The sequence below is a fragment of the Caenorhabditis briggsae genome, assembly GCF_000004555.2.
Source record: "Caenorhabditis briggsae complete genome, chrV, whole genome shotgun sequence".
Classification (NCBI taxonomy): Eukaryota; Metazoa; Nematoda; class Chromadorea; order Rhabditida; family Rhabditidae; genus Caenorhabditis; species Caenorhabditis briggsae.
This window is the reverse complement of record NC_013488.2, coordinates 15,437,561-15,453,215: the sequence shown is the minus strand read 5'-3', so window position 1 is coordinate 15,453,215 and position 15,655 is coordinate 15,437,561. Positions and strand designations below refer to the sequence as shown.

Here is a 15,655-nt window from a genome sequence, read left to right as displayed (position 1 = left end):
AAAAAGAAGTTTGTTTAATGAAGCAGTAACCAGAATTTTTTATTTTTTTTCACGATTCAGGGTACCCAATTAGGCTACACTGAAAGTTTCAAGTCAATTTGTCCATTCAGTTACGCGAAGCTAATCAGCGTTTACTTAGGAATTTCATCTTGTTGACTCTCTTCTGAACATAATCGATTTGAACAAACATTGGACTTCAAATTTTTCGTGGACACATCAAATACCTTCGAATCAAAATCGATGGGTATTCGTGATTTATCCATCTGACCTAGCCAGAGAAGATGTCAGTCCCAAAAACACTTCAATTGCACTTCCCGTGCGTCGGTGTCCTTTTCCGTCAGGTTACCAGTATGGTAACGACCAAAAACGACGTCAGAGAGAAGAGCTATGATGAGCTATGTCGGAGGGATAGAATTGAATCTGGGCGTTCAAGATGTACAGTACCAGTCAATTTACTTTTTTCAGCCAACTTTCAGATATTTTACCATTTTCAGAAATCTGGAGCTCGGCTGTCAAAACTTCGTAGGATGTAAAATAGACATAGATTGAAAAAATTGACAGAATTTTTTGAAAATTCCTAGTTTTCTAGCTATTTGTCGGTTTCTGAAAGACACCTCTTTTTGGCCCGTTTTTGAACTGGAAATGAGAAAAAATAGTGCCATTCAGAAATTGGCAAATGGTTGAAAAACTAGGATTTTTCAAAAAGTTCTGTGAATGCAGAGTTTTCAATCTAGGTCTGTTTTACACGCTCCAAAACTTTCAAACATCATCGGACACTTGACAAGAACCAGACTTCTGAAAAAAGGTGAAAATGGCTGAAAACCAACTGAAAATGTGCTTTTGTATATCATTGACCGGTACGGTATCTATCAATCTTCTCAACACTACTGTAATTTCGAAAGATCTATTTTGAAAATGACAGGTGATCTTCCAGGAAATGTCTGTTTGAATTCTTGACATTGTCTTATTGCAACGTTGATTTTCCTTCCAGCAATTTCGTGTTTTAGAGGTGCACCTGAAGTTTTCAGACCCAAAAAAACTACCGCCCCCTCATTCACCTGCTCTTCCTCCCCTACATTTTTCCTGGAAAAATATATCATTCTTTGTTCCGAAAATGCTCCAATCGATAGAATTCTCCACTCCACAATGGCTTGTAAACTATTATCATTTCATCGGTGGCGTTTCGTTCGTTCTCAATCTCTATTCATTTTTTCTTCTGCTTTTCAAGTCCGACAAAATGGATAACTTGAAATATTACTTATTTTTATTCCAACTTCAATGTTTTCTAGTAGATATTCATATCACATTGCTCATGCGACCCCAACCTCTCCATCCACTTCCAGCTGGGTTCTGTACAGGGAGTTTAGCTTACTTTGGGTTACTGTCTTGCCATCAGCTAATGACTATTTTGGTGGCATTGATAGCCACAGAAGTGACAGCACTCGCTATGTGTTTTCTAAGGAAGTTTCTGGTATTCCGGAGGATGAAAAGAGCGCATATTTCTATCAAAACGATCGCTTCGGTTTTATTTTGTTTGGCCATGTTTATAGTCTTCAAAGTGTCAAACTTGGGATCTTGTGGTCTGGCAGAAGACGAGGAGTTTCGTTTGATAATGGAGGTAGGAATCAATATTTTTTGAATGATACCGTAAAACCTGTAATATTAGGTTGTCCGGAAAGTAATCGATATTTTTTGAACGCCTACTTTATCCATTCTTACCGATCGATTTTCGTTTTCTTTTTTTTATTTTAGTAATGTTTAGCTCATGTTCAACGAAAATTGGCAGTTTTTTTTCAAAAAACCTCAGTCCATGGTCGAGAGCCTCGCCACCATAACCCATGATATTTGAGGCTGTTTTCTTTTCGAGTTCTCAAAAGAAGAATCCGCTGCCGCTGCTCATGCCGCTGGGAGTTATTTACTTGAAGGCAAACCAACCCATTTTCAAGTTTCGATGCCCATATCCAGAAAGGGCTGGAAGCTGAGCTGAGACTCACTGTTCGTAAAGTGTGCCCTATCTTTGGTCAACCTCCTACAACCGTATTACATTACCTCCGAAGTTCTGGGCACAGAGAAAAATATGGTCGACTGGTACCACACCATTTCACTGATTCCCAAGAAAGTCTAGTTGTGACTTGAGTTTGTCTTTGCTCACTCGTAAGCGAATCTTTGGTGAGATCCATTATCTTGTGTCAGAAAACAATAAAGAGTGTCTGTAGGTTGAAGAAAACAGAAAGCTTCAGTGGATCAAGGTTTGCCAAACTCCAGAAATCAATCACAAAGGAGAAATTCGTAAAAAAAGGGAGACGTTGAGCGTTTGGTGGTATTGTCATGTCTGATCTATAGAGAGATTTCTCCCAATTGTACGACTGTTATCACGGACGTTAACTATCTCTCATTGTAAAAAATAATGGCTGCGTATCGTACTCTGCGCGCAGAAGCGGACACATTTGTTCTGCTTCACAATATTGCGCACCTGCACACGACTTTGGCCACTCGTCAAAAAATGCAGGGTCTAGTTATCAAAATACTCGGCTATCCATCATATAGTCCAGATATCGCTCTAACAGAATTTCATTTATTCCGATTAGGGTTGTTGCTGGCCGCCAGTGCCAGAGCTATGGGCCTTTCAATTTCACGTGATTTGCATTAAAAGCCAGCGAAATTTTTAAGCAGGCAGTATTTGCCTGTTTAATATTTAAACCGGCGTCAAACGCCGCTTTCTTTTTGAGAGTAGAATTTACCTTTTGGTTCACCAATATCCCCTCACTGTAGCTTCAATCTTGATTATCTCAGTTCTTATGAAAGATAGCAGAAAACTGTCAACTGATAAAATGCTCCAAATGTCAAGAAAAACATTTTGGCAGTTGACGATTTAGTCGTATGTTTCACAAGAAGTCAGATAATTGATTTTAAAGGGAGAGAATGGGAATTATAAAATGTTAGAACGAATTTGGTATTTGAGAAGTTACCACTAGTCTTCCATCAATAGTTTTTGTGATTATGTCTGGATCGAGGTTTAGTTCAAAAGTATTTGTTTAGGTTTTTAGAATTTAAAGTTATAAACTTTGATTTGCGGGACTTCCGAATGCAGGTTTTAAAAAAACTACGAAGTTCGGAGATATTGAAATTTTAAATTTCATAAGTTTAGGAATTGAGGAATTTTTCGTTCAAAAATATAAAGCATGACAGTATAGAAACACCGAAAATAGTTCTTTAAAAATATGAAAATACTGAAATTAGAAGGAAATTCAAAAAATTCTTGAATCCTGAAAATTCGAAGTTCGGAAATTTTCAGAAAACAGTAGAGTTTCATGAAATCTATACGTTTTTAAAATCGCACAAATAATAGACTTTTTAAAATTCTGAAATTTCGAAAAAAAATTCAGAACTTTCAGACACCAGATTTTCAGAATTTCAAACATAATTCCAGAAGTAATCAAAATTTTCAAAGGTCTAAAATATCATTTTTCACTTTTCCATTTCATTGTTTCGGATTATCAGTCATTTTTTAAAAATATTTTTTCTATGAAGTATTTTCTATTGAAAAATTCATCTTTTCAAAAACCGGCGTTTGATGCCAGTGAAAAATTTCACTGGCGATCCACGCCGCTCTAAAAACTGGCGCTGGCGGCCAGTGCAAAAGTTAAAAGCGGCGTGTGGTGCCAGAAAACGCCATTTTGGCCAGCCTAATTCCGATCACTTTGGAACGGTTAACAGAGTGAGCGCTTCGATAGAATATAGGACCCCACATCGTGTATGGGTGTCTTCTTCGCGTGATATCCACCCGCGTTGTGGGCAAGGCCGGCTTTCACTACGGCCGAGCCGGCCGCGGCTTCAGAAAAATATTCGAAGAAGCAGCGGCCGGCCCAGGCTAGCCGTGCGGCTTTTCACGGCCTTCAGAAATAATTGTTTCATGAGAAACGTATAATTTTTTTTTTGAAAAGTAGGACAAAAAAAACGAAATTATTCAAAAACTGATTGATTTTCACTTCACGCGTTTTCATGAGGCTATCCGCGGCCGGCCCCGGCGAGCCGCGGCTTTTCACGGCTTTCACAAAAAAGCCGCGGCCGGCCTCGGTCTCAAAAATCGAGCCGCGGCTGAGGCCGGCCGTGGCCAGCCGCCTTTTTGCACAGTCTTGGTTGTGGGCAAGAGGCATTGATCATCAAAACATTGACAGGGTGTGAAGGTTCATAATGGAAAATATGTTAATATCTGAAAAGATTTTCAGAATGAAAAAACTTTTATCAGTTGGCGACTTTTCTGATATCTTTGACAAACAAAAAAAATTGTCTGCTTTCAGAACTACGCTTCCTACCTCCAATCCTTCCGGAACCTACAAAACTTCTCAATCTACAGCCGAATTTCTCAACTTGCCACGTCTACAATCTTCCTGCTCCCTATTGGAATTTTAGCCGGACTTTCATTAGCTGATGTCGAATATTCTCAAGGTGGGTTTTGAACTTCGTTTTTGGAATTCTAGATTGAAAAAGAATTTGTACTAACTCAGACACCACCAGAATCCTCCTAGTCATGTTCAGCACTCATGCATCTGTCAATGTCATCGTCCTGGTTTTCACAACTCCACCATTTCGAAAATTCACCTTGTTTTGGACAGATTCTTAAGTTTTGAGAATTGTTTTCAAAAAAAGTCAATATTTTTTCAGGAGACGAACTTCGATGGTCGTTAGCATCATGTCCACTCGTCATCATTCCATTGCTCATTGATTTTCAATTTCTCGTTTTTTTTATTTGTTTCATTTTTTTTGTTCATTAATATTTTTAATTTTCAAAGATCTGTTTATATGATTCAATTTTGTTTTCTTATTTTGAAGTTTTTATCTTTATTTTGAGGTCAAAACAATTTTATTTTTGAATTTGAAACTCTTGTTCTAAACTCCGAATAACAATTCCTCTAAAAACCTATCAAGTTCGAGCTCATTTTTCTTAGCTCTTATGCAAGATATCAAACATATTTCAACTGGTAAAGCGTTTCTGGCATTATGATAAAAAATTTATCATTTGACCACTTTTTCATATCTTTGACAGGAACCGAGATAAATTGGATCAAAGTCAAAACTTAGAGAGACTTTTATTACAGGTTTTACGGTAGCTGAATAATTTATTGAGAATATTTTTCTGAAAGTTTTCAAACCACAGCACTCTGTATTTTTTCACCCAGGATACCACAAAGATTACTGTTCCCAAACCATTGCTAGCTGCCAAAGAACAACTTCGAGACACAACAAGACGGATTACCAACAAGATAACCGGAAAGACTATCACAAAAAATCAGAAGGACTAACAGAGCCAGAAGAACTACCAAAAACTAGGAAAACACCAACACAACAGAGACCCGAATTCCGAAGAGAAGAGCCGAATAAAAAAAAAAAGGGCAAGAAGAGCAAAGAAAAAAGACATATCAAAAAAAGAAGTTCACAAAGTTGTGACATCATGATGTTCCTGATGCATCCTGATGTCGTCCTAATGATTCGTCCCTTCGAACTCGAAATCTGAAATTAAACTAATTCATTTTCAGCAGTTTTCTTTTTTGTTGTTACCTCATCGAATTCGCATCAAAGTTTGAAAAACTTAAATCCTTCTGTAACTGACGTGGACGGCGTGGCTGTTGGGCATCCTAAATATTTCATTTCGGTTAAAATTCTCTTTTTCGAATTGTGTGGAAAGTTTGATCCTCTTTCAAAACGTTAAAGCTGGATTTCATTTTTGAAAGTTTTTCCCGATGAAAATATTTTCCTTATTTCCTTACCTTCAATTCAATTATTCGACTCTTGTCATCTAAATTCCAATCCTTCTAACCTCGCAACATGTCCTGGCAGACGTTCTCCATTTCTTCGTCCCTGACATCAAGCAGCTCCTAAAATCTTTTAATTTGGAAACTAAAAAACAATTTCCCCTTATTCTACCCATGAAAACAGGGACTTTACAAACTCCGACTTCCTCACCTTTTGTCGCTCCTGACATCTGAATTCCAATCTTTCTGATCATCGAAACTGTCCTCGTACCTTTCCTCGAAGTGTTCAAAGTTTCCGCATCCCGAATACCAAGCAGCTGTGGAACATTAAGATTGGAGACTAAAAATAAATTTTCCCTTACCTTTAGATACTACCGTCAACTTGATTCAAACTCTACCAATCCTGGAAAAAGCTCTCGAAATTGTCCTTGACGTTTTCGAAACGAGGGCACCTCAAATTTAGGATACCAAACACCAGTGAAATCAACTCTTGGCTCCTCTTATCGAAAAATAATTCTAAATTAAATTAATTATGAACATTTTCACGTAAGAATAACTAGAAGATATTTATTTATATAACAAAATAACAGAGGAATTTGTTGCTGCAATAGCGCACCGGTTTACACGCCGGCATGTGAAGCATGCGACCCGAGTTCGATCTCGCCCGAGTCATCGGATTTTTAAAATTTAAAAAAATTGAAAAAAAGCTACAAAAAAAAGCAGCGAAAATGCAACAGAAAAAGCAACAAAAAAAGCAACAGAAAGGTTTCTGTCGAAGATATGGGAAAATTCTCGGTTTCTGTCGAAGATATGGGAAAGTTGTCAACTGGTAAATTGTTCATCATAATATCAGAAGTTTTTTTTGCTGTTGTCACATTTTTATATCTCTCATAGGAATTGAGATAAATTTGCTCAAAATTGAAGATTCGTGAGAAAATACACAAAAAAATCCGAAAATCAGATGATTTCGAAACTTTATAAATTTCATTAAATTTAGATTTTCCAAAGAGAAAATATCAGAAAATTTAGAAAAACTTTAAACCTGTAAAAGGAAGGCCCCCGCACTGTGAAGTCAAGGCTCAATTAGTTGAGCTCAATTATCGTAATTCCTATGTCGGATATCAAAAAAAGTGTCAACTGACAAAATATTTCTGATATAGTGATAAACAATTAATCAGTTGACATCTTTTTATATCTTCGACAGGAACGGAGATACATAGGCTCAAAGTTAACCGCACTTCTACCCCGTGATTAACGGTATTCAGAATTTTTTCAAATCACTCTTCTTTAAATTGCAATAAGTTTTTGGAAAAACAATTTTTGGATGATAAATATTATTATTATCTGCAATTTTAGCATGGGTGAACAAAACACTGTTTTCAACTTATGCATCAACAAACGAATAACATCGGTAGAAGAGTGAGAGAGAGAGAGAGTCGTAGACTACAAGAAAAAACGTTTTTTGGGATTCCAGAGTTTCAGAAAAGTAAAAGTGACGTGGGTGAAGACGAGAGAAGAAATTAAGAAGTTGTACTGGAAATATATTGGGTTGTGCTCATAAGAAAGGGCAGAAGACGGGGGGAAGGGGGCGGGGCTTGTTTAACGAGATGGACACGATTTGGAGGTATTGCCGAAATTAGTGGATAAAATGAAGCATTTTCTGTGTAGAGATACATGGAATTTGGGGAAAATCTAATCATGCTTTCGGGGGAAAAGTGATGAATACTAATAAAATGCACAACGAATTCGTCGGGGGAACATTTTTTGAGGGGGATGTAAAATGCTAATCAATACTACGCAGGTTAGAGATAAAACGACTTTTTTTGGGTTTGAAAAAGTTTTTGACAAGAATCGTTTTTTTCGAATTTTTCGGCAAAATTTTTCAGGAGAGTACTGTAACATTTTAAGGATGAAGGAGAAAAGAATTCAAATCCCAGAGGCCGAAACCCCATCGATTACGAATTGACGAAGTCTCGACATTGGGAAAATGGGAGGGTGAGTGTCCAGTAGAGCAGATAAGAGATGCTTTAAAAAAGTGATTAGAGTAGAGAAAGTACTAAACAAGAAATACGCCTAACAAGAAACACTACGGGAGGCAGATACTGGACACCTTTTTTTGAGCAGTCCCAGTTTTCGGGATTTCGAAAAGTCGTGTTGGTTCGATTTGGGTAGACAGGTCTGAAGAGGAGAAGAAGATGGAGGAGGAGGATGATGAAGAACAAAAATAGATTATTGATTGATTTGGGAACGGGTGACTGGTCCCGATGAAGTTGGTGGTGATGAAGCGGCCGATGATGATGGAGTGGATTGATCTTGTTCCTCTCCGATGCGAGTCTGAATACCTTGTTGTTATTTTGAAAACATCCTCAAAAAACTCACTTTGACCATTTTCTCAAAGTCCAACGATGGACGATGACTATCGAGTCTTCCTCTCTTGGCGGCCCAACTACCACCTTCCACCTCGACATCCTCGCCAGCGCCATCGAAACGGAGGCCCATTGGAATTGGTGGATGACTGATGAGAACATGAACTGGACAACGGCGTGCGGCCACCTTCACAGCACGATCGTTGTTGAATGAGCGAAGACGCCAAGCAATTGGATGATCAGCCATTGGATTCTGCTCCTCGTGTCCGCGTTTTCCTGGCGATGAGCTGTCATCGTCGCGGAGACGACGACGAAGTGGAGTTGGCGTCGCCATTCCGTCAGTGTCCGAGTCGTTGTCTCCAGTCATGATGCCGGATTCGCGGCCGAAACTGTCCATGCTGAAAATATAAAGTTTGGGTCTCAGATACCAAGATCTATCAGTGCAGAAAAATCTTCGAGGGCCTTGGGGCAAATTTCTCATTTCCGGTCAAAGATACACCAATGTTGTCAGCTGCTAATCTGTTTATCACAATATGTATCGGAAGTTATTTGTAAATTAACACATTTTGATAGCTTGCATAGGAATTGAGATAATTGAACTCAAAGCTGACAGTGTGGAAGCCATTCTATTACAGGTTCTGCGTTATCCCAATTTATATTCCGAAATGGTCTCTGCTCAAATTTTCTAATGCCAATTTCATTATTGGTTGTTGTTAATTTTTCATAGCTTGTGAAAATCTATCTTCTTTTTAAATTTACCCAGATTTCGCAAATTGAAAGTCAAAGGCAGCCCGAATCAATGTTATGGCAATAACGATTGGCTAGATTCTAGTCCACACTTCCAAAAAATGCTTCTGTTCAAAAGATGAGGTTCTAGACAGTTTCTAGTACTTCTTAGACCACTTCACTTTGTATCTTCTAGTCAGTTCTAGCCATAACTACGGTATCCCCTTTTTCTACTTCATCAACTTTCTAGAATTCTCTCTAGAAGACTCCTTGTTTATTCCTAAATTGAATTCAATCCCTTCCCAATGTTTACGAGTGTCTTTTTTCAGAAGAAATCATCGTGGTGAAAGGGGGAAAACATTATAATTGATGTGTCTTCTTCCTTTTCGCGCGGGTGTTGCCATTCAATCCCACGATCTCTTTTTCGTTCGGTTTTTCGCACAACCTCCTCCTCTCACGTATAAATAATACGATTGTGGTCTTAATTTTGTGAAAATATTGGAATGAAGAAAAAGTAGGGAAGTATCTTCTCTTTATAGACACCCCCAGTAGTTTTCCTGACAAAATGTACACAAAAAACGGAGAGAGAAAAAGAATCAAATTGTGTATTTCTGTGTACATGTTGTATGGATGAATGAAGAGGCGAGTTTTGGGTGGTCAATTATCGAGAGAATGGGGTGTGTGGAAGTGGTTGGGAATAGATCAAGGACAGGATCCACGTCATCAAGGATACGGTAGATTGTTGTTGTCACGATTTGGAGGTTAAACTTTGCTCTATAAGCCGAGTCATATTTTGAGGCTCTCTGTCCGTGTTCAGGCGGTGGCGCTACTTCTCCTACCGTAGCTCAGATGGTAGCAACGCGGCACCGCAAACGGTGGGCCCAAAAGTTTGACTCCTCGAGGGGCTATTATGAACAGAGTTTCAAGCAACTTATTTTCTCATGTTACCCTCTCTTAACTTTTCTGAAACAGATCTTTGTAGATTGTTAATAGAAAAAAAATAGGGCTTCAATGTTTCAGTAGACAATTTTTCGTAGAAATCCATCCAAATGAGATGAATAACTGGAAAGTGTCGCAACGCTGAATTCGTCCAAAATTCTGAAATGTTTCCCATTTCGTTAGTTACCAGCTTCAGGCGAATTCGCACAAAAAACTTGTCAACTACAAAATTGAAACCCTATTTTCGTTTCATAAATCTGAAAACTTTCAAACACATCAGGCTAAATCTAGTACATTTTTCAGACTCACAAAGTAAACTACCGTAAACGCAGGCCGCTCTATATTTGCACTTTAAGTTTAATTATCTCGGTTACTGTAACAGATATCAAAAATCTGTCAACTGATAAAATAGTACTGATATCATGATAAATAACTCATCAGTTGAACATTTTTTGAGATCTCTCATAGAAACCGAGATAAATGAGTTCAAATTTGACAGTGAGGGGCGCGTCCGTTACAGGTTTTACGGTATATTGTTTCGCCATACAAAGTTGGCTTTCAATTAAAAATAGGTCCATATTTAAAACTCTTTGTTGGTTCTGTAGTCCGGTCCTGTGAAAACTATTATATTGTTTTTTCAGACGTCAGGTCCCTCATCAATTGATAAAAACCAAAAAAACTTGTTGCCAAAATCACAACCCATCTCCCTTTTTTTTTACTCCCAATCCACCTTTCCATCTTCTTCCTCTTCTCCCAAAAAAAAGTGTCCATCCTTCCTTTTTCTATACGATTCATCAAGATTCAGAGCCACGATAAATCTGCATTTTCTGTCGTTTTTTTTCCCTTTGAGCTCTCCTTCTTTCTTTTTTGTTTTTAGCACACAACAAAATGCAACAAGTCCAGTGCTTTCTTTGAAAGAGGAATAACAAAACTGCTCTTCTTCTTCTTCCTAGTAGAAGAAGCGAAGTGATAATAACATAAATCTCAGGACCCAATGGGCTGTTGTGGTTAAGATTGAGGGCAACAGATGGCTTCAGCTGTCAGATCGGGGGATGCAATAAAAAACGCTGTAAGAATAACAAACCTTTCGGTCTCATCCAAATCTCTCTTCCATGCTGGATTCGCGGTGACTGGTGGCGGATGTTCCATAGTATAATATAGGCCGCGTCTCAATGACTCGCGTGGATCTGCAATTTCGGGATGAGTTGGAGGAATCAGAGTCATATAATATCATGTGGAGCTCCCAAATTCAGACTACAAAATCTATAATCTTTGAAGCTCATTGAGTTGTCATGAGTACACGAATATTACACATCACATCAATATATAAGAAGGATTTGATGTTTGATGACTTTTAGGATTAATGTCAAGAACATTCCTAAAAATGGAAGAAACAGATCAACAATTTTATGTTGCAAATTTTTGCAAAACTAAACAGAATAACAAATTCTGATTCCGATATTTCGCACCTAGAGTGATTCATACGTTTTTTCGAGTTTAGCTGATACCGTAACTGTGAGCTTAATTATCTCGGTTCCTTTGAGAGATATCAAAAGTGTGTTAACTGATGAAATGTTTGTCATAATATCACCAACATTTCATCAGTTGACAGATTTTTGATATATTTCACTGAAAGTGATACAATTGAGCTCAAAGTGCTACTACCGTAGGTCCTCCTCTAATAGAAGCCCACCCTATACGTGCATTTGAGCTCAATTATCTCGGTTCTTATGAGAGATATCAAAATTTTGTTAACTATAAAAATGTTTGAAATATTATGATAAATATTTTATCAGTTGACAGGTTGTTGATGTCTCTCACAGGAACCGAGATAATTGAGCTCAAAGTACAATCATAGGGTTATGATCTGTTTAAATTTTTCACGATTTTTTTCTAGGAGCCACAGCTACAGTAACCCTTTTCTATTGAGCTTGACTCGAAGCTCGCCGAAAGCAACCCAAACCACGGGACTACAGTAATCTACACCTTTTCACAGGAATTACAGTAACTCTTTCCTACAGTAACCTACACCTTGACAATTCTCCAGGAACTGCAGTAACTCCTTCTTACAATAATCTACGTCGTGGTTCTCTTCCAAGAGCTATACCTACAGTAACCTTACTTGAATTCAGTTTTTAAAACTTCTAACTGTAACTTTTCTTTTCGTCAATCATCCGAATTTTATCACTAATTCTTCTAGGAGCCACAACTACAGTAACCTCACAGTGTGAAAGCTACAGTAACCCTCTTTTATTGAGTTCGACCCTAAACTCATCTACCGTAATCATATCGGCCTTTTTTCAGGAACTACAGTAACCTTTTTCTTGAATTCCATTTTTTCGAAAATTCTCCAAACCAAACCGATCTTTTTTATTTTGTTCTCCCACCCCACTATCGTCAACCACCAGCACCTCGCTCACAACCGAAATGTTACATCAAATATTTGTATATATTTATACACACTCTCTCTCTCTCTCTCTCAATCCTCATCATGTCCTCCTCCACCAACCATCTCAACTCTTCTTGTGTTGCTCAGTGAGCCCTCCCACTGAGTAGTCATCGCGCCATCTACGTTGATTCCTTGCCTTCTGCCCCGAGACCCTTTGCTCCTCCTTTGCCTCCACGAATAGAAATTCGATATGTTTTTAGGGCTCCGAGAGCGAGAAACGAGAAAAAAAAGAGACTTTCCTTTCTGTTTGTGAGAAGAAGGAGTGAAATGAATCGGTGGTGGTATGGGAGGAGGAGGTTTTTGATGACTTTTGGACGCCACAGGCCAACCAACACCCTCTCGACGCAGAAAAAAAATTGGAGTTCCTTATCGAAACCCGAACTCAATTTGTACCTCCTCCTCCAAAAAATGTGACGTTGGTGATATACTGACTTCTGATCTACTCTCATCTCAAGATTGAGAAAAAAAAACACATACACCTCGTGGTTATTGCAAAAATCTCTTTTTGTCGCCGATTTTATCTTTTTGGAATGGATGAAAAGAATCGGGATGGCGGAAAGTCGAGAAGAAGAGAAGATGAGATAAATCGACCAAGAGGGAACCAGATAAATGTACTTTGGATACTTGATCACAAATCACGTGGGGGAGATTGAAGGGGTACTGTAGATGTCCCTCTATCTAGAACCCTTAGTAACAAGACTACCTATAATTGTGAGAAACTTCGCGAGACAGGTACTCAGACATGCCCCCAAGAGGATATTGCTCTGTCTAGACTACTTGTCATATCGCAAACAATAATACCTTACTTTCGTCATTTCGACCCTGATTACCGTAGCTGCTCTGATAGAAGCCAATAATACCTTTGAGCTCAATTATATCGTTTCCTATATGATACATCAAAGCAATTTTGACTGATAAATTATTTGTCATAGTAACCAACATTTTATCAGCTGACAGAGTTTTGATATCTCTTATATGAAATTAGATGATTCGGATTTTAAGTTATCTTTCTTTCAGCACCTTGAAGAATGGAATCACACCGCCCGATGAAATCCGATCAAATCCAGCTAATCCGGTTTTCTCTGTACGGAGCTTAAGAGCATTTCAGAAGGATGATATTACGGTATACGTTTAATGCTGACTAGACAGACTGGCTTAAGCAGACTGCCCATAGAGGCCTGTTTTAATAGTTTCAGGTCGACGGCTTCAGACAAGGCTCTCGGAAACGGAGACGCTGCTTGGGGAGGGTCTGACGGTCTAGAAGTTTCTGGTTGACTGAGCTTTGCTCCGAAAAAAACCGACGATTTGGCCCACGGCAGAGTATTCATAGCCCGGGCCACTGCCGGCCGTTTCCGACAGCGTTGACTTAAGATCTTCTTGTGACTCTATCGGCAACCGCCTTTGTCCTGGCCCTATTCAAAAACCATCAAATCTCAAAACGTACTCGACATGCTAGAAGTGATCGAAGCGATCTCCTCTTCATCCGACTCAGTTCCCGAGTCATGTGGATCGATGCTGATCTCGTCGTCAACGTCAGTTTGATCCTGTCTCTTGTTGAGACGAGCACTCTTTCGACGTTCCTGATGTTGAGACGATGATCTGGTGGTTGGTGGGACGATGGTGGATGCTGCTGGTGTTCTGCGGACATCGTCTGCAAAATTTTAGAATGTCAGGGTGGGAATCAGCGGCCGTCAGAATATTTTTAACCGGGCTTTTGCAGGGCCTTCGCGTCCTAGTAGTTTTATTTATAATCAGTATTTTTTTGATCAACTAATTTAGATATGATGAAACTTGATGAGTGCTACAAAATTGTACTAGTTGGAAAACTGTACCTTGTCTATGAACAAAGCTACAAACCAAAAGTCGTTAGAGCTACGCGGTCACAGCTTTAAGATTTTTAACTTTGTTCATAGACAAGATACAATTTTTCAAATAGTATCATTTTGTAGTACTCGTCAAGTTCTATCATATCTAAATTAGTTGGCCTAAAACATTGAGTCTAAAAGAAACTATGATAGGGCCCGTAAAGGCCTAACTTTCTGAAATTCTAGTCCCTCTTCATCCACCTACCTTCATCGTTCTGAGAGAGCGCTCCCATGGCTTTGGTCAATTTGCTGACCATTTTGTGTTAGCCTGATGTTGTTGTTGATGTTGTTAAAACCCGGTTCTGTTTCCTTTCGTTTTTCAAATGTGTTTCCAAATTTTCGAATCCAGTTCGATCTGTTTTAATCAGTTTGTCTCTGTGTTTTTGAGGTAGTATCCTTGTTTCTTTTCTTGAGTTGCTCTTTCACAAGCTCTCAATTTAGTTGTGCAGCATTCTGAAAATTTCAAAGGGGTATTTTGATGGTTTTAGGATCTTTTGAATTGGACAAGAAGGTGTAGAATGAAACTGGTATACGTGTGTGTCTATGTATACTAAAATGTTGAAAAGTGTCGGAAAAGAAAATGGGGACGAATACAAGAAGAATGAAAAGAATAGGAAAAAGGCGATGAAGAAGAAGAAGAAGAAGAAAGAAGAAGAAGAAAAAGAAAGAAGATGGAAAGAAAAGGAGAGAAGAAGAAGAAGTAGAAGAAGAAGGAGCGGTTTGTTTGTTGGCAACGCGCCAAGAAATGGATCATCACGAGGAGAAGAAGAAGGAAAAAAGAAGAGGCGTGAGTGTGTTAAGAGTGAAGAGAGACATTGCCAGACATTATGACAGAAACAACAGAAACACCACCACAGGCAAAAACTACCCCCGAGAAAAAAGACAGAGAAATTGGAAGCAAAAGAATGGATGGGGTTTTTGGAATAAAAGGTTCACTGATCAACTTCAGGTCAACAACTGGTTTCGTTTAATGTTAAGAAGAACTAACATTTTCTGAAAAAAAACTTATTTTGAAGTTATCTGAAAAAAATAGAAGAGAGAATCTTCAGATGATGTGGAAACGAATGCATAGAAAATGCGCTAGACTACATACTGAGGGATTGCGGTGGAGCGCGCTTGCTGTTGGTCACTGACACGTCAAACTGATAAAAATTAGTTGCTGACTAGACTACTGGGCGCTTTAACACTAAAATTTGTATTGGAAAATTTTCAGTAAAATTTCCTCCTAACAGGTTTCTACGGCTCAAAGTTATAGACTATAAATTACAGTTTTCAGTTGATTTCGACCATGTTCAGAAGCTAGGAGCTCGGCTGTCAAGTACGGAATCACTTTGAAAATATTGGAGGTTATAAAACAGACCTAGATTGAAAACTTTGCATTTACAGAATTTTTTGAAATCTCCTAGATTTTCAGCTATTTGCCGATTTTTGAAGGACACTCCTATTTTTCCTGAAAATGATTTTAAAAAAGCAGAGGTCCTTTAGAAATCGGCAAATAGCTAAAAAAAACTAGGAATTTTCAAAAAATCCTGTGAATACTACATTTTCAATCTAGGT

The 15,655-nt window shown here is 38.4% G+C and overlaps 2 protein-coding genes across 2 annotated transcripts; one reads left to right on the top strand and one right to left on the bottom strand.

Moving 5' to 3' along the window:
* Positions 1 to 1,237: 1,237 nt before the first annotated feature.
* On the top strand, positions 1,238 to 4,726 carry CBG04836 (the record flags this gene model as incomplete). The annotated part of the gene is made up of 4 exons (XM_045238210.1): positions 1,238 to 1,618; positions 4,302 to 4,449; positions 4,509 to 4,605; positions 4,666 to 4,726. 4 exons carry the CDS (start codon positions 1,238 to 1,240, stop codon positions 4,724 to 4,726), a joined length of 687 nt encoding a protein of 228 aa, XP_045092776.1.
* A 3,256-nt stretch (positions 4,727 to 7,982) lies between these two features.
* Positions 7,983 to 14,355, bottom strand: CBG04834 (the record flags this gene model as incomplete). The annotated part of the gene is made up of 5 exons (XM_002637963.1): positions 7,983 to 8,087; positions 8,133 to 8,517; positions 10,869 to 10,971; positions 13,678 to 13,884; positions 14,304 to 14,355. The coding sequence occupies 5 exons, from the start codon at positions 14,353 to 14,355 to the stop codon at positions 7,983 to 7,985; spliced, it is 852 nt and encodes a 283-aa protein (XP_002638009.1).
* Between the last annotated feature and the right edge of the window lie 1,300 nt (positions 14,356 to 15,655).